General features: G+C 36.2%; 1 protein-coding gene across 2 annotated transcripts in view; it reads right to left on the reverse strand.

Moving 5' to 3' along the window:
- SLC25A12 (solute carrier family 25 member 12) overlaps window positions 1-24,070 on the reverse strand; it is a 161,142-nt gene that overhangs the window by 57,572 nt on the left and 79,500 nt on the right. The window contains exons 1-3 of one of the 2 annotated variants that reach the window (XM_019727430.2): window positions 23,860-23,964; window positions 22,845-22,898; window positions 6,544-6,686 (exon numbers count right to left, since the gene is read on the reverse strand). In XM_019727430.2, coding sequence (XP_019582989.1) covers window positions 6,544-6,686; window positions 22,845-22,898; window positions 23,860-23,871 — 209 coding nt within the window. In that variant the 5' untranslated portion in view covers window positions 23,872-23,964. Of the gene's footprint in view, window positions 1-6,543; window positions 6,687-22,844; window positions 22,899-23,859; window positions 23,965-24,070 lie in introns of those variants that run through there. The other variant, XM_019727429.2, reaches the window with a different exon arrangement.

A 24,070-nucleotide genomic window follows, 5' to 3' on the forward strand; every position in this document is an offset into this window, starting at 1 on the left:
ATTCTTAAAATAATTAAGTAACTCATCGTTTAAAGTCTAATTCCCCAACAGAAGGTAGGCTTCTCACAGAGCACAGGCTTGATTCAGGGTAGGAACTCATAAATATTTTTGAATAAACTCAATGTAGACTATATAACATTTTAGAGAGACATGTTTCCCAACACAGTATTAGGAAAATGACCACCTTTTGCATTTCATTTTATGCCCCCATTCTTCTAAGACATATTTTATATTCAATGTTACATTTCCTATTACTTAAAACACTTTGAAATTTGTTTAAATTACACAAGTTACATTACATCCAAAGCAATGATGGCTGCTATGCCTTTGCCCTTATGGAAGGAAAGGCTTTTGGTGGGTTATTTGGGGCACTGGTGACGATACCCTCACTGGGCCCATGTCCAAGGGTCCTTCATGACATTAGGAGCTTGAAAGCCTAATGAATCCTGAGGGGAACGATTCAAAAATCAAAACTGTGTATCAGGCCACATGTCATAATACACCTTATTCATTGGTGTACTACTAAAAAATATAGTAAAACTCTAAAAAAGTGTGGTTATCATTACACAAATGTTAGGGTAGTAAACACAGATGAAGTTGTATCAGGTTACATCAGCAGTGATCTAGGGAAGGAGTTAGAGAAGATCTTCACTTTGTACATTATATATTTCTCAAATGTTTGAAACTTTTACAATGAAGAATTAGAATTAGTTCTTCTGATTATAGAAGAAATTTTAAAAATAAAGAAAAGTAGTTAGGTTGATTATAAGTTTAAAAAAAAAATCTTGGTTTTTCCAAAGTAAGCCTCAGGAATTAGACACCAAAAATACAATTACTCTGAAATACAGAATATGTAGCTTTAAAACACATTTCATACTCAGTAGTATTTATGAGAAGGGGTCAAAGACCTTTTCCTTAACTAGCAAAGATAAATAGTCGGCTGGCAGAGTGCGTTTGGCTCACACATGTGTTTTCTTTGGCATCAAAGTATTTTTTTAGTAGCATTTGTTGCCAATATTAGGAAATCATAAGATTTCACATCAATATCAATGGTTTCTGTTGATAAATTGTGAGCTTGGGCAACAAGGTTCTGGTCCCAAGTGGCACCAGCCCCTGGAATCAAGCAGAAGCTGCCTTCTTCGGAGACCAGAGCGCATCAGTTATCTCCATTCCACACCTGCAGATTTGAGACCCTTGTTGGGTAGGTTTGCAACTAAGTAGCCCTTTGTTTAAAATATAAAGTCTATGGACTTTAATAAATATCTATATTTTTTATATCTGTATATTCATAAAGGCAAATCACATACACGTATTCATGCAACTTCAGAGCCAGACGGACCCTTAGAGAGTCTGAAGAAGTCAAATGATTTGCTCTAAAACATTCAGCAACTGGGTGGGCCCAGTCGAAGACTTTTAACTCCTGCCTTCAATTCAGTGTACAATTCCCTGCCCGCCTTCCCCAATTTAAAGTTATAGCTGAGAAACAGAAAGGGTGTCTGGTATCTATAGTAAGTAGACCATTACAAGAAGGTACTGGGGAAACGCTCAGCCAATCCTCAATACTCAGTTACCTTCATTATACAGAGTGATTTATTTGAAGAAAGAAAAGTCAATTAAGAAACACAAAAGCATGAGCAACTTAAAAAAAAGTCATTTAGGGGCTGGCCCGGTGGCTCAGGCGGTTAGAGCTCCGTGCTCCTAACTCCGAAGGCTGCAGGTTCGATACCCACATGGGCCAGTGGGCTCTCAACCACAAGGTTGCTGGTTCGACTCCCACAAGGGATGGTGGGTTGTGCCCCCTGCATCTAGAAAACGGCAACTAGACCTGGAGCTGAGCTGCGCCCTCCACAACTAAGACTGAAAGGACAACAACTTGAAGCTGAACGGCACCCTCCACAACTAAGATTGAAAGGATGATAACTTGACTTGGAAAAAAGGCCTGGAAGTACACGCTGTTCCCCAATAAAATCTTAAAAAAAAAAAAGTCATTTAGATTATTCAACCTTAAAAAAAAATGAAATGGTGACACATGCTACAACATGGATGAATCTTGAAAATAATATGCTAAGTGAAATAAGCCACACACAAAAGAATAAATATGGTATTATTTCACTTATATGGAATACCTAGAATAGTCAGATTAATGAGACAAAGTAGAACAGTGGTTACCAAGGACTGGGGTCAGGGGAGAACAGGGACTCACTGTTTAATGGGTATGGAATTTCAGGGTGGGAAGATGAAAAGGTGCTAGACATGGATGGCGGTGATGACAGCACAACGTGAATGTACTTAATGCCACTGAACTATACACTAACAATGGTTTTAAATGGGAATTTTTATGTTACATATATTTTAATACAATAAAAAAATAAGTCACCTGAGGTTACCCAGGTGTGTGCATTTGTCAAAACTCAGCAAATGGACCTTTAGACCTTTAAGATTTATATTTTTCACTGTGTGTAAATTTTACATGTAAAGAAAAATAACTCAAAACAAACACTGAAAGCCAGTTAATAATATCCATGCTGAAATATTTAAGGAGAAGTGTATCAATGTCTGCAATTTACTTCAAAATATATAAAAAAGTAAGATGGGTTGATGGAAAGATAGAGGGATAGATACATGAAAAAACAGGAGTATAGAAAGATGTTAATAGTAGAATGTAAGTGGTGGGACATGGATATTCATTGTAAAATTCTTTCGACTTTCCAGAATGTCTGAAATTTTTCATAATAAACTATTGAGAGGAAAGGGGGTGCAGAGGCCATATAGTCCCTCTGATATGCTCCCACAGGCTAAAAATACATACTAATGTAACAATACTTTGCAGAAAACAAGAAATAATCTGCTTATCTGCTAACATAAAGCAAACATGTTCCAAAATAATTCTTCAAGTTCTTTTTCCTTTATCCTGCCGTAGATTCCCCCATGGCTAGAAGGCCCTGATCAAGACTTTGGCAGAAAAAATGTAAACCGCTAAATGTGACGTGAAAAAAAATCATTGCTTAGTTCATACTGTAATAGTTTGTTTTCTTTTCATGAGGACACCATACTTGCTATTTGATATTTTACAAACAACATATATCATTTTATAACTTTGAAATAACATATTTTATGAGTTTAGATGTATTTTTAAATTTTTCAACAAAGTTCCTTTTTAATTTACTGAATGGAAACTAATATTTCAAAATATTAATATGCTACTTTGCAATTTTTAAAACAACCAAGATTTCTGCATAAAAGCATCTTCTATATGCATGTAGAATATTAAAGAAAACACTTATGAAAAAGTAAAAGAGAGGAAAACTATAGTTTTCTACATAATAGGAGAACAGAACCTCCAGGTAAAATTCTGACTAAAGTTAAATATAGAAACTATGGTTCTAGAAGTTACAGTTTCAAACATGCAACTGTCTAAATATTTTAGATTAGATCACACAATAATAGGCCCTGAGATCTGCATTTAATGCATAAAATCATTTTGCTTCTCATCATACAACCAGAACTTCAAAGTTTAAGCCACAATCTCACAAATACAACTTGGCTAATGGTTTTACTTTTAGACAACCCATCATGCTATTTATATCACACAATGCTACTTCTACACAGCTACCCACAGTAAGCACCTGTATAAAACACTCCTGCTTATTTTACCATCTATTGGAGGAAAGGAAGTGCGAAACAGGAGGGGGGGAGCAGTTTACCTGCTAAGAAAACATGGGCCAGGGTTGGGGATGCAGGAGGGCCAGAGCACGAAAGGGCATGGTATAAACCTGCTTTTCCCACACACTTAATTAAATTACTTAAACTTCTCTATACTAGGTCTATTAATTCAGATTTGGTCTTGGGTGATTGTAAACAATATTATGTGGTGCTAAGTCAAGTTACATACCTATAGGACGCATCATCAAAAAACTACAACAGTACCAAAGAATACCTCTTGGGGCTGAAAAAAAATGTACCAACTGAACAATTCTAACCTTTGATCACTGCCTTGGGTAAAGGAGTGGGAAACAGAAAGAGAGAAAAAAGAGAATCTCTTTTTTTTTAATGATTACAAAAATAAAAGTGGGCTAAAAATTAAGAGAACTAATTTTGTATTTTTGAGCAAGTCAATCAACCTCTTTGGGCCTCATTTTCCTTAAATTTTTAATGAGGAAGATTGACTGTTTCACTTATTTGGAATAAGTGAAACATTACCAAAACCTTTGATTCTTGAATTAAAAGTATTAAAGAAACTTTAAGAATAACACAATATTTTTGAAGTCATAGACACTTTTGAAAACCTGGGATTTATCCCCAGAAACATACGGATGCAAATTTACTCATTTTGCCTTATATTTCAGCAAGTTCAGGAATCTGAAGACTATCCATGAACAGGAAGAGATTAATAATCCCTGTGTTTCTAGAAAATTCCACCTTTCTCTGCCTTTAGAAATAATCTATTTCTATACATACATAGAAATAATCTATATGTTTCATAAACTTACTTATAATTTTTATGACCTAACTCTATGAATCAGATTTCCTACCCAATTCCAATCTGACTCATTCTAAAGAGAGAGAAAAAAAGGAAGTTTAAGACATTTTTAAAATTTCAAATAGAACATTTTTACCTTTAAAAAAGAGAAACAGGTGTTTTTTTTTAAGTAAACATTATTCAAAATTATTGGATTCTTTCGAGCCAAAACTTATTTTTGATTTATTCTACTCGGGCAACTTAAACCCTCTATTCCACTTGACCAAACTTTTAACAAAGCAATCGAGCCTGGGAGAACCACATTAAGGAAGCTTCACAAAAGATACACTCCTGAGATGGACCAGATGGTCATATAACGAAGCACCTGTAAATACATGAATAGTCTGAAAACAAGTCTCAGAGCAAATTAATAATAAATACTCTGATCATTTCTAAAAGTATATGCTACCTTTAATAATTTTGAAGGAATTCTGATTAAATAGAATTAATTTACATATGCCTTACTGTCTAACCCCTATTGAGAGACCCAATGACTAAATGGTCCATTGTAACTTATCAGCTGATTTGACTTTTTTTGGAGACTAGATGCAAAAGGTACACAAATTCCCAAATATCTGCCACTGATAAATTATATAAAACCTTTCCAAGATACAAAATACTTATAGTAAATTTCGTGCACTGTAGAAAAATACCAATTCTGTAGCTCGATTCTGTAGGAAAATACCAATGAATACATACTAGCGCTGGACTCAAAGAACATAGCTATCACCATTGCTACTTAAACTATTACAATAGCCTCCGAAACATATTTCACTGCAAGCAAGTCTTGTCCTACTACAACCTACCATTTTTCTAAAATCTTACCATATTTGTGGCAATAATGGAAATAACTTGGAGTCTTGGGGATGTAGCTTGGAACTTGCAAAGCAAGGCAAAATTTTCTTTATAATTCATACAAATAGTCCATTTGCTCCATAATACAATCATGTGTGATTGTAATATAAAAATATGTGATTTTAATAGTCATATGTGATTTTTCTCCTTGAATTGAGTAAACTGACACTCTAGTAAGATGCACCTTCTTATTTCTGTGACTGCACAATACACTGCCACGCTAAAAATATCTCCAAAACTGAGAGTCATGAGCCTACAGGATACAGGCAAAGCCCAGCACACAAGATCCCCAGCTCTACTCCAACCACAAGTCCAACAGTGATTAAGCAACGCCACTGCCACACCAAAGTACTTACAACACGACGCCCCACTGTCACTCCCCAAAACACACGCATGCATGCCCCTTGGTGTTTTCAGCCACTGCTGCTCCCTTTCCTGGAATTCTCCTCCCTAGCTGTCCAAGCTCCTATCTATTTTGCCAGATTTCACGCAAACATTGCCCCGACAAACCCAAACAGTTAACCATGCTTTCTCCTGTGTACCTTTCATATACTTCTACTACAGCACCTTATCCTCGAAGTGTTACTTTGTTTACTCAGCCTTATCTCACTAGGCCATGAGCTTCTTCTTAAGGCCAGGAACCCCATTTTATTTATGTTTACATTTCTAAGGCCCAACAGTGCCTGGCAAATGGTGGTTGTTCAATACATGCTTGTCAAATAAATGGGGAGACAGATAAATGAATAAATACCACTCTCTAAATTCTTCCCTGAAATCTTTCTTCATAGCACGTATAACCTCCTAACAAGTTGTAATTTACTTGGAAGTTTGTTTATTGTTTTTGCATGGTTTATTCACTGATGTAATAGTGCCTAAAACATAGTAGGTAGTCAGTATTGAATGAATGAATGAATGAATGAAATACACTTAGCTGCCTGAAAACCATTCTGCTCAGATTATTCAATATAAAATATGGCTTTGCACATGTAATTTAAAAAAAGCCAGTATCCTTCACAATGTCAGTAAATAACAGCTTTTATAAACTTCTAAGAAAATATTTGTTTATTAATTTAAAATTCCAAATGGTCACAGGTAAACTTACAGTTTTTTTATTTTTTAATTCAATACTGCAGAACATTAGTTTTCAAAAAATGTATAAAGGTTCTTACCCATCCTTGGTTTGATCAGCTACTCCTGCCAAGAGCTGCACAATCTTCGGATTGCTATTCGGATCATTATACAGCCCAAGATAGCGCTGGACAAAGTCTTCTGGGGTCATGTAATGTTCTCCATCGACCTCAGTACTGGCATACTAAAAAATAAATAAATATGTATACTTAAAAATTAAAATTATTCAATAGAATTTTATAGCCAAATGTTCTGTGAAAATATAAGTTAAAGGCCAGTATCAAAATCAAAAGAAGAATAATAAATACAGAATTTTTCTCTGGATAGTGAAAAATCAAATACCCAGAGCCTGATTTAAGAACACTGGTAAAGCACCGATATATGCTACAGCATGGCTCAACCTTGAAAACATTATAAGTTAAAGAAGCCAGACACAAAAGGCCACATGTTATATGATCCCATGACATGAAATGCCCACAACAGGCAGATCCACAGTGACAGAAAGTGGAAGAGTAGTTCAAAGGAGATGACAGGAGAGGGGAATAGACAGTAACTGCTTTAACGTGTATGGGAGTGATGAAAATGTTCTGGAATTATACAGTAGTGATGGTCACCCAACACTGTAAATAAACTAAAACAAAAAACAAAAAAACAACAACACTGAATTGTAAATTTCAAAATGGTTAAAATTGTGAATGTTATGTTATGTGACTTTTATCTTAATATATATGAGAAGAGATATTAGAAAGATGAAAAAAAGGGAAAGGGCAGCCAACTTGATGAAGACTTGAAAGTGACAAGATAACATCTGTAGATTCTCAGAGGCTTCCTGCTTAATGACCCGCCAAACCTTAAAAGTGAAATGAATGAGAAAAGCATAACGAACAAGATCTTCCATCACAGGTATTTATTCCAAGTTCCAGTAGCTCAAAAAAAGAAACAAATAAAAACATTCTGCATTTTATATTGATAATTTTTTAAAATAAAATAAATAATAATCATATATGTCTGTTAAATAAATGCTTCATTATTTTGAGGGTTTTGTGTACCATGGCATGGCCAAACATGAAAGGCCAAAGTCCTCTTCTTTGGGCTGCGGCCAATCAATTTAGCTGCTTCAGTCAACTATCAAAGTAGAAATACCAGAAAATATCCCAGAATTGAAGAATACAAGGGCCCACTAAGTATTAAACACAATCAATTAAAACAAACACAACAACAACCCACAGCAGGACTCGGCCCATCATCATAAAATTCCAGAACATCAGAATAAGGAGAAAGTCCTACAAGTTTTCAGAAAGAAAAAACAGATAACATATAAAGAATTATGAATCACGGGCATCATGTTCCTCAACAGAAATACTGGGAGCATGAAGATAATGCATTAAAGCCTTGACATTTCTAAGAGAAATGATTTCCAACCTAGAATTCTAAACTGAGACAAACCTTCAATCAATTGTAAGGATAAGTTAAAAACACTTTGAGGGGGGCCAGCCCGGTGGCTCAGGCGGTTAGAGCTCCGTGCTCCTAACTCCAAAGGCTGCCGGTTCGATTCCCACATGGGCCAGTGGGCTCTCAACCACAAGGTTGCCAGTTCAATTCCTCGATTCCCGCAAGGGATGGTGGGCAGCGCCCACTGCAACTAAGATTGAACACAGCACCGTGAGCTGAGCTGCCGCTGAGCTCCCGGATGGCTCAGTTGGTTGCAGCGCATCCTCTCACCACAAGGTTGCTGGTTCGACTCCCGCAAGGGATGGTGGGCTGTCCCCCCTGCAACTAGCAACGGCAACTGGACCTGGAGCTGAGCTGCGCCCTCCACAACTAAGACTGAAAGGACAACAACTTGAAGCTGAACGGCATCTTCCACAACTAAGATTGAAAGGACAACAACTTGACTTGGAAAAAAGTCCTAGAAGTACACACCGTTCCCCAATAAAGTCCTGTTCCCCTTCCCCAATAAAATCTTTAAAAAAAAACTAAAAAAAAAACTTTGAAATGTCCACATTCTCAACACTTTTTTCTCCTTTCATGTGCCCTTTCTCAGGAAGCTGTAGGAGAATTTGCTCCATCAAAAAGAGGGCATGAACCAAAGAAGAGAAAGATGTGGGATTCAGGAAACAGATGACCCAACTCGGGGAAAACGGCCAAGGGAAATCCCAGGACAATTGTGCTGTAGGCCTCTAGAGTGCCTAGTCCTGGCTGGAGCACACAGAGAGCTCCAAGAAGGAAAGCCACTAGGGAAAATGAAATGTCAGGTCGGCCACGGCATTTGGCTATGTGGAAAATAACACTGGGAGAAGTTGAAGTCTTTGCTCGAATGTCACCTTCTCAATGAGACCCACTCTTATCACCCTATTTAGTCTTACAACCCACACCTGTATCTGTATTCCCAATCCCCCTTACGTTGGCCTGTTTTCCACTTGGCACCTATCGCATTCTAACATACTATATATTTTACTTATTTCTTATGTTTATTGTCTGTCTCCCAACTAGAATGTAGGTGTCACAAAGGAAGAAATCTTTATCTAATCTGTTCACTGATGTATCCCAAGCACCAAGAATAATGCTTGGCACATAGTAGACACTGAATAAATATTTGTTGAATTAATTGGCAGTAGTTACACAAATTACTAAGTAAATGAAAAATTAGGTAATTTTTCACTCTATGAAAAAGTATTTTTGTTGTACAAAAATAGGACATATTACCATAATATATGACTTAACTCAAAATAAACAATAGTAATAATGTAGATACCAAATATTAACTTAATAACAATTACAAATATACTGCGAGGAATGGAAGAAAAAGAAAGGGGGAAGAAGTAGTACAAGCTAAGTCCTCACCTACTATAATAGAAAGTTAATAATGTCTAGCAATAGCAGTATAGAAATATAAAAGAAAATACTAAAATAAATAGCTAAACGAATTACAAGTGGTTGCTTCTGACAAAAAGAAAGACAGGGATGAGAAGGATCAGAGCAAACGACTGCTGGGTTTGCTTTCTGCTTAAGTATTTCAAATATCCTCATCTGTGAATATGACCAAACGAAACCACAAGCTCTTTCCACAAGGAGAGCATTAACTCAAAAATGTTTTCTTTGTCATATTCTGAAACACGCCACAGAGACTATCACAGCAAATTCTACATCAGCCTACATAAGAAGTAGCCCGAGGTGGGCATATTTTAACCAGCTGGTCCTACCAAAGGCACCTGCAACTCTCACCCCATAATAAAGTCATGTTCTCTCTACATGCTATAAAAGTCAATCCTGAAAGGGTCCTGGTTTTAAATCCTGGCTCTCCCACCAATTCACTGCGAGCCCTTACAACAATTCCATTCTCCTCCCAGGCCTCTAGACATATAAGATAAAGACTAAATAATCTTTGATGTTTCAAAACAATAAGTACACAACCATAGGATAAAAATAATAAACTGTATGGTATTGACACTAACAGTGAATGGATTCTACCAATTCCTATCGATTGCTTCTTCCTCCTCGTTCCTCAGTGTATGACATAATCTGACACTTTTACCAAGACCACAAAACCACCAGATTTAAGAACAGGCAGGAGAGGGGAAAGCTACAACATCAGGGAGACTCATGCAACTGGAAAGAGGGATCAACACAAGGAAATCAAAAAATAGAATTTAAAGAGACTGACAAGTCAACCACTAACTAGAATGTGAGTGCCAAACGAAAGTATGAAAAATAAACTATGTGACCAAAAAGGAGTGGCTCATTCTGAGGAATGGTGGGATAGAGCTGGGAAGAGGAAGCAGAAAGTTATGCTCAGAATAGGACTTGAAAGTAAAATTCAATTTTAACTGCAAATAGAGAGAAAGGATATTTCAGGCTACAAAATAAAAAATTAATGTGAACAAATATAGAAATTTTTTTTTTTTTTTTGGTGGGAGGAGTGAGTTGGAGCGAGAAATTGTAATAAAGACAGGATATACAAAAATATGTAGAAGAAGGTGAAGCTGAAAAGGCAGTTTGAGACCAGATGGGAGAAGACGTGGAATACTAAACCGATTCACAACTGAGGTGTATTCCATGGGCCATGTGATACCATGAAAACTTTTAGGGGACAGAGAGACTTCATCTGATCTTTGCTCTTCCTGGTGGCAACAGGAAAGATGGATTGGAGAAGGGCAGGGAGACCAAGTAATGGCTATTGCAACAATCCAAGTGAAAGAGGGTGAGGCTGAACCAAGGCACTGTGAGTGCAAGTTAAAAAACAACGGGCACATTCACCCATTGTTAATGGTTTTTCATATGATTTTAGTAGTGTTAAATTCATACCATTCACAATTCAAAAGGTACAAAGGATATATATATACCGTGAAAAGTCTTCCTCCCACTTGTCCCCAGTCACATAATTCCCCACTCCAGAGGAAGTCAATTTCTTGTATATCCTTCCAGAGATGTTTTATGCATAAACAAGTAAATTATATATACATGAGATATGTTATATATACATGCTGATATATACATACAAATGTGTATGAATATTCTTATTCATTTTTTTACACAAATAACATACCATTTAGATTGTTCTGTACATCTTGCTTTTTTTAAATTCAATCCTTTTGAAAGGCAATTTAGCAATATATATGTACATACACACAAATATATACAAGCATCATATATAAAGAGAAATAAAAATGATCACATCCTTTGACAAGGAATCCTGGGCCTGACTCTTATGGAAAATTTAAATGAAGAAAGAACTAAACACAAAATACAAAATAAAAAAATACAAGAGATGGGTTATGGTGATCTTTGTTCTCTCTCTTCACAATTGTTTGAGTGTTGCTTTAATTAATTAGCAGGTGTAAATTTTCAAAAGAGGGAATATGAAAACATTTGTGCTAGTATTAACAAAATTTGGCAACTATCTTTTTTGGGGGCCTCAGAAATGTCTAATATCTAATATCTGAATTTCATTGCCAGAACTACCACCATTATATAGATCTCTCTCTCTCTCTCTCTCTCTCTCTCTCTCACACAAACACACACACACAGTGAAAGTATACTGTACTTACTGAGTCACAGGATTTCACAACATTCTTGACTTTAAAACTATCAGGAAATAGAGCAGCCTTAGCACAAACCACCAAGGACACAGCAGCCAACAAGAAAACAAATGCTTTTGTTGACATGTACTGGAACAGGCTTTGCCAGTATCTGGAGTTATAAATGATGCCAGAGAATCACTTACCCTGAGGTATTTTGCTAGTGTTTTCCCCAACTCTCCTAGTCTATTTTAACTTGATTTTAACTGAAAGACAAAGTGTACAGCTCAGAGGAAAAAAACAAGTCTGCTCATCCACAAGGAGTCACTACTTGACTTCTGCAGAAGACAGTTAACTAATTAACTCATTAAATTAGAGACAATTACTTGGCAATGTCAGTGAGCCTGTAGCCTGAACAGACAGAAGAGGTAGTTTAGAACTGAAGCTAAAATCTACTCAGTCAAGATGCTAACACATTTTAAGTATTATGTTAACAAAGAAAAGCAGAAAACCCAAAGTATTTTTTAAATACTTTTAAAATAAGAATGACCTTTTTTTTTTAAACAACTTCATTACTTTCCATGCTTCTTATTTTAACTGACTGGATAATAACGTTTTAAACATTATTTAAACAGAGTTTTAAAAACTAAACATGACTTAGAGTAACACATACTCATAAGACTAGTGGCCTTATTGAGATCTTCTCTTTTGTTAAATCAAAATGACTTGCATGTTTACACTAAAAACAATAAAAAGCAATTTAAAACAAAGTCTTGGGTCTCCCAGGCTACCAATTATGCTAAAATTTTAATACATCAAGTAACTTCGCAGTTTCATAGTATCACTTCCGCTTTGTTCCTATCTTTTCAAAAGATGAAGTAAAATGAATTTAAATTAACCAAAAAATTACATCCACACTCCAAATAACTTTAGAGTTAATCATTTGCCATTTCCAAGATGTCTCTTAGGCACTTGTAAATCCCTCTTGGGCAAGAAGTCAATGACATATGAAAGACATAGGCAAATGGTAGCTGACAGTATCTAACACAAAAACAAAAACAAAAACAAAAACATACGTGGTCTATTTTTTTAATTAAACTTTATCCAAACCCAACTCAAGCATTTGAATGTGAAAGTGCACATAGCTCTGACATTTCCAGAAATACTTAAATTTGCACTGAGTACATTATAGTTCTCATGTACTTGACATTCTGAAGCTTGAGGAATAAAATGAATCTTATGATCAGAATCTCTACACATTCAATCCAAATCATTGTCTCTAAAAAGATGGCAGGGTTTCATATACAGATACATGTTGTATTTACATTGAACTACCTCCAGCTACAAATGAAAAGATCATGTTATCTAGAAATGTTCTGCCTATCAAGCCAACAGATCTAGAAATGTTTTGCCTCTCAAGGCGTCACTTGACTAGAGTAAGCTGGATAGTAGTAACTCCTTTGCCACTTACCAAATTTAAAACCTTAAGTGACTTTTAAAATCTTTGCTACCTACATCACACGTTAACTATTAAAAAGCAGACTTTAAAAAAAAATTACATACAACCCTAAATTTCCATTGCGTAAAAAGAAAAAAAAAGGTTCTAACTTAAAATCCAATGCCATGAATGAGTTAACAACCCAAATAGTCTAAATAATACAAATTACCTGCTTAAATGGTTTAAATTAAAAAACAGATCCTTTCATGTTCTATATTTCTAAAAGATTTTTCAGAGATTATAAAGGAAAATTCTGATCTGCTATGAGTGGAAAGCTGGTTACTTTTCAAAAATTACAGTGTCTCAAGATCAAGGATTTTCTTTTTAAGTATATATACCAAAACCAAGGTAATGTATCTAGTGGTACTATGTTAAGCTAAAAATCTGCTGAAATCAACTCTTTCAGGTTACTTTGCATTCGGTTAAAAGCATGTATGAAGCACCAACTATGTGCTGGGCACTATGCCTGGTATTAGGGATACAGAGAGCGAGAAAATGTTGTTCGGAGACAACAGTTCAGAGACAATGGCATGATGGGCACCAAAACCATGGTCAGAGAACAGGTTCGAATCCCGTCCTGATAACTAGCTGAGATTTCTTGAGCATTTCACTCTGAACCTCTTTAACAGGAAATAGCTGTCTGTTGTGAGGGAAAACATGAGCTCTTGAACACCAAAGTACTTGGAATTATAAAATATATGTACATTGAAATAGTTATTCTAAAATGCTTAGAAACACAGAAGAGCCAAGATCCCAGTTCCCCTCCTTACTTTACTGAACTTTTCTGCTTTTGCCCAAACATGGAGTTACTGTTCTAAGTCTTTATCTTTCTCCAAAGCAAGGTTTCCTTGGGGTTGGCTTCCAATATTCCCAGGTTTACCAGGAGATCAGTCCTGACTTGTCTAAGGTAGCTTCATCTCTGCTTATCCGACATGTGGGTGTAACATGAGTCAAAAGAAACTGTTCCTCCATGACTCTGTTCCAACTGAGATGAACTGACATTTTCAGATCTTAACATACTTCCAATTTCAGTTACTCAAATGACAATACCACAAAGTTCAGTAACTACAAATATCACATAGAGCACTTCCCATATAGACAAATGAATTACATAAACAATGGAAGAGGAGGACATGCACCAAGGAAAGAGTTCAGTATATGAAGCTAATAATCCTTTGGCTGTCCTTAGCTATTACTGTTCTTATTTCTAATGGAAGCCAAATTTAGTCAGGAATGCATGTCCTTTCACTACACAAGCACGCTGCATAATGAGCAAAGAGCACACTGCAGATGTGACATACAAACCCTGTTACAATAAATAGTACAAGGTGGAATTCATCTATCGTAAAAGTACTTGAATGATAAAAAAATAACTTTAAACACATTTGACCACATTAATTTTAACAACTTTACTAAGCCACATTAATTTCTAAAACAAAGATTTTAATTAGTGATGCAAAATTTTTCTGATATTTACTAAAATCAAGTACACATGCACTGGGAAAAGGCAGTTTTAGACATCCAATTTTAATTAGCATTTCAGTTGCATATTTCATATCCACTAGAAACAAAACATTCTATTTTATTTTGCAAAGAAAATTCCCCAGAAGTCTGCCTTTCTCAGATTGCTTCCATGAAATCCTATGTGCTTATTTTTCTTTTTGCTTTAATATATGTACATGTATGTATTCTTACTGTCCATTATAGCAAATCCTACTGTCAGCTACTAAACAATGCATTTCCCAACACAGTGGGGAGGTACAAGACCCTGGTTAATCACTGGAATAAACTGAAGCTACCATAATAAACTAAGTCTACCAAAACAATTTTCCACTCAAAACGGCCCAAAACCTTGTAAATTAAAATAATGACCCAGAGAACTCAATAACTGGACCTAGAATGCTTCTCAGGGCAGAGTAAGTTGAATAATTAATTTGCATTGTTCTTAAAATATTTCAATCTTTTGATCTAAGTAACCATGGGAACATACAAGAAGCATATATGTTTGTAAGCCTGGGCAAATCATGTCTAGATAATCAAGGTGCAACTCCTAGTGGGATAGAATTAATGTTGGTGAGCCCTGATTAAATACCAAGATTTCTGTCACAGAGAAAGAAGGACGTTTATTCTTGTAGAGAGTAGAAAATGTTAAAAGATTTAAGAGACAAATCAACCAAATACAATATATGAACCTGGATTGGATCCTGATTTTAATAAAGCAACTTAAAAGAAAATATGAAACAATCAGGGAAATTTCAACACTGAATGGAAATCCATGTTACTAAAGAATATTTTTCAGGAGTGATAATTGTATTGTGGTTTGTTTGTTGGTTTTTCAGAGTCATTATCTTTTAGAGACACATACTGAACTATTCATGGATGTTTATGGATGTAGTGATATGATGTCTGGGAATTGCTTCAAAATAATCCAAAGCAGCTGCAATATGATGAAGTAAGATTAGCCATGATAGTTAGTGAAGCTGAGTAATGGGTACATGGCAATTCATTATACCATTTTCTCTAAATTGATGTATGTCTGAAATTTTCAATAAGAAAGCTTTTAAAAGGTTACAGAAAAATAACAAGATGATTCAATATGTACTAACATACCTGTATCTCTAAACAATATTAAGTAAAAAAGACAAATTGCATTCAAATACATAAAGCAAGTTTCCTCCTGCTGTTTAACCTGAGCGAGTTACTTAACCTTTCTGGGGCTCAGTTTCCTCATCTATAAAATGGGAATACTAATAGTATCTACCTTATAGGTTGTTCTGAGGATTAAATATAATGATTTGTATAAAACACTTAGAATAGTACCTGACACAAAGCAGTGACTCAGTAAGTAATCAATTGCACAGTTCTAGAAACCCAATGGCCATGGCATTTGTTTCAGTGAATGACATTTCAGAAATTTCATCAATACAGTTAAGTCCTCACTTAACAGTGATGGTAGGTTCTTGGAACTGTGGCAAAACCACATACATATACCAAAACCAATTTTATCACAGGCTAACTGATATAAACAAGAGTTAAGTTCCTATGGCATTTCAATGTTTTAACAAAACAGAGTTAAGTGAAATGACATTACTCAAGGACACGCTGCACTAAGTAAAAAGAGCTGGACAGAACAGGGAGATGATTAAAAAAAAATAACAGTTACATACATTAAGAGTGAATTCTAAGTCTCTCATGTATGAGTCTCGGTATTTCAGAGTCCTCATCTCATCTTAGCAGAAAAGGAAGGGGATAAGGACCTAAGCTTTATGTGGTTCTCCACGTGTCAGGCACCATTTACTCATTACCTCATTGAATCTTTGTAGCCTCACTGTGTATTAGGTGCTGTTATTCTTCATAGAAAGATGAGGAAACAGGCTCCAAAAGTAATGTAAACATAAGGTCACATAGCAGAAAGGGATCAAATAACGATTCAAATCCCAGTTAGACTACGAAGCCCACGTAGACTCCAGCTACACTCCGCGGCCTCCTGGATGAAAAGGAATCCCCTGAAGCCAGCCCAACATATTCTAAGAACTCTATGGACAAGGCGAAATTCAATTGGAACAATGAATCTACTCAAAACAGTCACCCATGAGAAAGCACAGAAATGTGCGAGCAAATTTACATTTCAATGTTATCTATTTAAAAATGATTTCAAATATAAATTGAATCATTCTATTTCCAAAGTAAAAGACCTTCAGTGGTTCCCATGATGCCCTTAGAAAAAAATCCAGACTCTTCTACATGGCATATAAACAAGACCCTGCTTGATGTGGCTCCTTCAGCCTCATCTCTTACTGACCATTCACCCCCTCTCACTGATGCTTGTTACATTGGCCTCCGTTCTGTTTGTCATACATACCAAACTCTTACCTCATCTAGGCCTTCACACATGTGAGCCCTCTGGAATTCTCTCCACTCACCTTGCGGTTCTTAGCTCTGGTATCACAGGGGCCTTCACTGACCACCCTCTTGAAAAATGATGGCCTTTTCCATCATTCTGTTTCCTTACTAGACTTGTCACAATCTATAGTTGGTGTGTGTGTGTGTGTGTGTGTGTGTGTGTGTACACTTACTATTGTCTGTCTCACCCTACCTAGATTGTGAGGTCCTACTTTCACTGAACTCTTCTATCTTATTTCTATAAAGGTAGAACCTAGTATAATGCCTAGTCTAGCAATTAAAATGTATTGATTGGTAATAGAACATAACATGGCACTTAATAACACTGATTTTTTTCATCTTTTCGGTTATTTTTCAATCCTTCTGGTTGATTCAAGAATAAAGTCTCACTATGGTGATAGTATGCCCTTAATGCCTAACACTTTCTTTTAATGAGAATGTTATATAGTTAATGGCAAATACTTTATAAACCAAATATAAAGATTATCTTCAATTCCTATATTCTAAAGAACTGGTGAAAATGTTTAATCAGTGTGGTTGAGAAAACTATAGATCTCCTTCTATGCATCTCACACTGAGTTCATTCAACCCAAGTTAAGCTGGGAAGTCCTCTTTTAACTTCAGGTTCTGAATTGCTAAATTCTTATTTTTTAATTATTCACTTGCTCAAAATTTCATATATACACATTGAGACTTTGTTTTTATTTTCCCCTAATTTTTCTCCCACGTTAACAACTTAGTATCTAGACTTTCCATACCTTTCTCAATGCCCATTAAATCATACATATATATGTGGATATATACATACAACATATATGAAATGACTTTTAGAAAACTAAAATCATGCTATGTACATGTCTTTATATTGGAAATCCCTCTAAATCTGGAACAGGTCTAATACATTCTTTTTAGTATCTGCATAATTTTCCATAGTATGTTTATTCCATAATCTTTCTGCCACTCCCCTTTGACAGCATGTATTTTGTTCTCCCCCTACCCCTCCTTTTTTTTGAAGAACAATTGAGTGCTGCAACTAACAACCTCGTATACATTCTCATGAGTATTTTTATTTCTCTGGGATAAATATCCCAAAAGTAGGATTGCTTGTTCAAATGGTACCTTGTTTTTATTTTAAACCATTGCCAGACTGCTTTCCAAAGAGTCTTTGTTTCCACAAATACTGAATCAGAGTACCTGTTTTCTCCACATTTGGCCTCAGTAGATGTTATCATTTTTTAATACTATGTGTATTATAACTGTAATATTATGCTACACATCCCACACTTTTGAAAATGTAGCCCTACTGCATATTCCAACAAAATGGAAGGGTCTCCGGCTAAGAGCTCTGCGTACTATCCTTCTCGGCCCAGTTACTGGGAAAAGTAAATGAATACATAATATACAAACAAATATTTATTGAATAAAAGGACATCTCTTTCCAAAAAAAAATTAATTATGTTATCATAAAAACCCTAAGGAAGAATCACTCTTTGCTTTACAGTAGCAGTATCTTCATCCATTTACTTTCTAATCCTAAATAAACAAGACAGAAAAAAAGCATTTTCATAATTTTATATGGGATATGATCTTCACTGTTACATTGGTGTTAACGAGAAAAAGGATAGGCTCAAAATGATATTGAGTTCTACACTGCAGTACATTTCTGGTCTAGCATATACCGGGGGTGCCAAAAAAATGTATACACATGACTTTTACTCATCTTTTGTTACCGGTATATATTGAGTAGCACAGTTTTAATAGTTTTTCCTTTCTTAAAATCTGTATACATTTTTTGGCACCCTCTGTATAATGGTACAGTCTCAAATTGTGTTGCTTTTACCATAGAAAGCTTTGATAAATGAACAACAGGTCTATTAAATAGAAATAAAAGAGATCTTGAAAAATCTTTCACTTCAAACAGTTTCTGATAAACTTAGACCACATTAAGACTTCATTTTGAAATTTGTCAGGCTTATCGCAAACAGCCTGTGACATTCCTGTTGTCCTCACCTCACCTTCTTCTTCATTGCTTCTATTGTCCCCTTTTGCTACTGTAAACATCTAAGTAGCAAAATTGGGTCAAAGATAGCATGTGAGTGAGAGAGGTAAGAGAAGAAAGAACCATCAAGAAATGACAGTTGAAAAGGGAGTCCCAGAGTAAAATCTTAGCTCGACAACTGGTTGTAGAATTATAGCACAGACTAACACATGAGAATTTATTTGTTGTGTTCGTTTTATCAATTTGGAGGGCAGAAGAAAAATGGATTCCTTGTGACTATCATTTGTTTTTTTAACTGATAGAAAATATAACTCATCATAATTTGAGAAGCAATGCACACAAAAAGATGTAAACCTATTTGCCTATACTCAAAAGAATGCTGTACTCTTACAAAGCCCTCCTCATGGACTTGCACACATAATTCCACTAAACATGGATATAACAGCACTTTCAAATTGGGTATTTTGCTGTTCACAAAACATATGACTTTTAAGCCATACTATTTATGAATTTAGACAGTTAATGCCACAAATATAAATTTTAGCAAAAAAGAGCTTTCAAATGTATTCTAAAATTCAAAATTAAATCTTCTTTGTACTCTTTAAATAGCTCAAATGATCCTGAACTCAAGTGATTCCAAATCCTACCAAAATCAAATTATACTAATAACAGAATGATCTATATTTTATTTTTTGACTATATCCTTTTTGTGAAACTCTAAACTCCTGTGAGACCATTCTCCCTAGTTTTCCTCTCTTCCTCTTTCCCACCTCAATTGTGGATATCACTTAGAATCAGTCCCTTCTTCCCTGTCTTATTTTATATTTAATTCTCCTAACCACAAGGATTTATCTACCACCTATATGAACTTGCGCCTGTCCAAATCTGACTTTAACTTATTGGTACACATTTATTCAGCAACCAAACTTAAACTCCTTCCCCCCACAAAAATTTCCCCAAATAGATACCTTATCAATTATTATCTATCCTGAAAATGCCAGATGCACCACTCCTTCCTTTTCTTTCATATTTAATACCAAATTCAATAGATTTCATCCCTTACAAAGTCCCTGGTGTTGTCCCTTCCTTTCCATTTTCCCAGCCATCAGCCACTCCAGGTCATTATCACCCACATGTATTACTTCAATAGCCTCTTAGCCGACCGCCCTACCTACTTCCAGCCTCTCCACATTTTATCCAAGGTACACAAAGAGCTGCCAGAATTCACCACTTTAATTTGACCATTCAGAAACCCACAGAGCCTCCCTGCTGTTTCAAATCCAAACTTCTTAGCCACATGTTCTATCTAGATAGTTACAGTGTATAGGCACTTTCTTTTCTTAAACACCTAACCAGATTTATTTTTTCTATAACTTCTTAACAAACATAGCTGCCATTAGCTTCTCACAGACACCTAGCTTTCAAAAATCATCCCATTTTAAGATCCCACAAATGGTATAATGTAAAGGTTAAGTAAGAGTATGGGTTTTGTAGCTTGATTTGAATCCAGCCTCTATCACTTACTACGAACTAAGTCACATTAACCAAGTCATTTAACTTAATCTATATAACTGGGACACTAACCCTACCTCTTCCTGAGGTTGTTATGAAAATTAGCATAATACCCTTAAAGAAACAGGCCAATGCTCAGCACACTGTAGAATGATCAGTAAATGTCAGCCATTGTCGTTATAATTATATGGCCACTCTGACAGTGGCAAGCCATATTTGATTTTTCTACCAGAGGCTATGCATTTGCTTTCACTATTTTTGACTCCCTCAACCCCAAACTGTTAGAGATGTAATGGGTCTCAGAGAGGATTCAAGTCTCGGCTCAATCCTCCTATTTGATTGTTCAACTTTGTGTCTCCTACTAAACTAAAACAAGTGCACATGTGGCCCACAGAAAATAGTCCTTAGTAAATGTTTGTTGGGTCAACGTGTTAAGTGCTCAAGAAATAGGTAGTTAGTATGTATTTTTGTCTGCTATTTTCTCTGAAATAGTAACAAATCACATGCATCTAAAATAAAACTGTCTCTAAACACTGTTTCTATAGCTTCAAGTAACTATAGTTTGAAGTATTGAAGACAGGAATAAACAATTCTAACATGTTACTTGGTAACTGTCCTCAAAGTGATTCAACTAACTGTGTTGTATCTTTCTAGCTGCTTTATGCCTTCTTGAAGGTATGTATCTATGTGTGCTCTCACTCTTGTATCTACCAATAATTCTTGGGTCAATGCTTTATAATTAGTGCTAAATGTGCAGTTATGAATTACACAAATTTGCAATATAAAAGTAAGAGCATCATCAAAATAATGTATGAATAGACAGTAAGATTTAAAAGTTGTCAAAAAGCTAGGCATAGTCCCAGCTCTCTCCTTGTACTTCCATCTCCCCTCCCTCCAAAACAAATCTATACAGAACCATAGATTTTTCCCCCCATAGTATTTTTAAAGCTGGAAGGACCTCAATTCCCACTGCATTAAATCCTACTGAATACTGCATGAGAAGATAAAGCCTGGGGTGGCCAGATAATTAACCATTGGTACAACAACCAGATAGAGACAGGACTGGGAATGGAACCCAGTGTTCCTAACACCCAGGTTAATGCTCTTTTCACTACATCACGCGTCATTTCAACTCATTTCTCCCATGCCTACTTAATCTAGAAAATAAATTATATCACATGAATTCCTCACAAAATAACTGAGTATAATAATCATGTGGTTTGGTTCATACTAACATATTTTTTGGCTATTTTCAAGAACAGGTGTGAGGAATAAAGGTTGCAAGCCATAAATAGAGTATTTTTATTACTATCACATTTGTTCTGGAAATTATGCTTCCCTTTATCAGATATTATAAAATTTAAGATTCCCATTTTCACTAATTATTTTTCATGAACTACGTATACATATGGTCATCTATACAGCCTCCTCCCCAACAATAGGGTAAGCAATCCACATGTCTCAGATAAAAATGTCATCTATTCCAGGCTCATCATCATGTTAGAATCTGTTCCTAATATAGAATCACAGACTTTTGGAGTTGGAAGGAACCTTGGAGATCACCTCTCATTTTACAGAGAAAACTAATACCCAACAAGGACCTGCCCAAGGTCAAAATTTCTATACAAGAACCCAGGTCCAGAATAGAAAGTTCTCAACAGAAAATTTCAGAGAAAAACACAATAATTAGTGGAACATCTTAGCTTGTCACTCTTTATATCTATTTCTTAAGTACAACTTCCTGCATGAGGCACATTTGAAATTTAAGAAAAGAAAGCAAAACAAAAAACCTAAGCCAACTTTTTTTTTTTTTTAAAGTTTACAGCCAAGTCACTGATCCTAAAAACTTATCACAAGTTTAGGTGGATTCCGGCAAGAATCTCAGACAGTAACATTTTGTAACAACACCCCAAAAGCGTATGGATATAATATTAAAAAGTAAAGGGAAAAAAGACACAAATTAAGAATAGCTGTATTTTTATCTCTGTAACAAATTACATTGAAAATTGCTTATAAGTAGGAAAACTTTATAAACATGCAACTTTCAAGGAAGAAAGAATTTTAATCACCATGCCTATAATTACACAAGAAAATGTCAATATATTTTGAAATTTTATTTTGATCACAGTTCTTAAGGGAAATTCTGGAAATTATTTTTAGTGTTCTTCCTTTGCATGTCTTAAGTCAAGTTTTTTAAAAAAACACAATAATTTGAGTAAAATATTTTATCAGACTTTAATAAAAGAAATCTTTTATTCAAACTTTAACAAAATAAGAATTATAAACTATATTAACTGGCCATGCTTTTAAGACTACATGAAAATAGAATATTCTTGAAAGTTAAGGCCTGAAAACGTACTAGACTTAACTTTTTCCACCTAATGAAAAAGCGCACTATATAAACCAATTTACCTGTAGGAATATGTTTCTTAACTCATGAGGATCACCTCGCTTGGTTGTCTGCACCTGTAAGCAAAAAAAAAAAAAAAGGGGGGGGGCAGTTAATGCTTCACTAGAGATCACATAATCTCTTCAGATTAGAGTTCACAGATGCTAACAATCAATGCTCTTATCTTTTATAAGGGCATTTAGTTTAAAACAAATCAAAAGCACTAATACTGATAACAACTGTCAATTTGGAGATTTGTGGCTACAGGGTGGAAAGACACGTGTGACAGCCTAAGATACAGCAAATCCACCAGATAAGACTTTCTTTGGACTGGAAAGGAAGGCAGTGAGGATCAACCTCTTACTTACTCCACATCCACTAGCAACACAGAAACCACCCACCTTCAAATCAAGAATCCAGCAAAAGTAGATTAACAGGAAAATTGAAACACCCAAATTAATCGCATGGCCTAGCAACCTTTCTTCCCGATGGAAAGCAATCCAGAATATAATTATCTCCGCGGCCCTCTCCTTCTCCACCCAACCTAAAATATGAAAGCTGCTACGTTCCCAAATACTTTCGACATCTTGCCACCTGCAGCGCAAATGCCAACCAATGCCCCGGGCCCCACTGAGGCCCCAAATTACTCAATTACTCACCCCCTCCCCCACCGCAATACACAGATGCCTTTAGGTATCCCCGGCTTTATATGCCACTTCCTCCCACTCCTTTTCCGATGTCTTCCAACTCTGGGCTCACAATCCCATGCACTTAGGGCAGGACACTACTCTTCCTTCACTGACTCGTGGTCCTCACAGCCCCTCCAACTCACAATCCCTCCCCCTTCCCCTCCCCCAGCCGGGCATCCTCTCCCTTCGGTCCAAGCCCCGCAGAGCTCTCCCACCCGCGAGCTGGAGCCCCAGGACACGCTATCTAAGAACCAGGCACAGAAGGAAATGGGAAGAAGAGAGGGGCTGCAGGCAGGGCCCCCAGGATGTCTCTTATGCAATAAAGGCAGCAGCAGAGAGTTGGAGTCACCTTGACCGCCATGCTGTGCTCGGAAGCCGGGGACGAGCGAGTGAGCGAGCAGGGCCGAGCTGTCAGGGCGCGCGCGCGCCGCCTCCCCAGCCGCGCCCGCCCGCCCGTTCGCCGGCGCCGCGCGCGTCCCTATGCAAATAAGCCCGGAGTGGGCGGGGCTGGGAGAGGGCCCGGCTCCCCGGCTAGGAAAGGGAGCTGGCTTGGGGGTCCG

The sequence above is a fragment of the Rhinolophus sinicus genome, linkage group LG01 (assembly GCF_036562045.2).
Source record: "Rhinolophus sinicus isolate RSC01 linkage group LG01, ASM3656204v1, whole genome shotgun sequence".
In the NCBI taxonomy this organism is placed as follows: domain Eukaryota; kingdom Metazoa; phylum Chordata; class Mammalia; order Chiroptera; family Rhinolophidae; genus Rhinolophus; species Rhinolophus sinicus.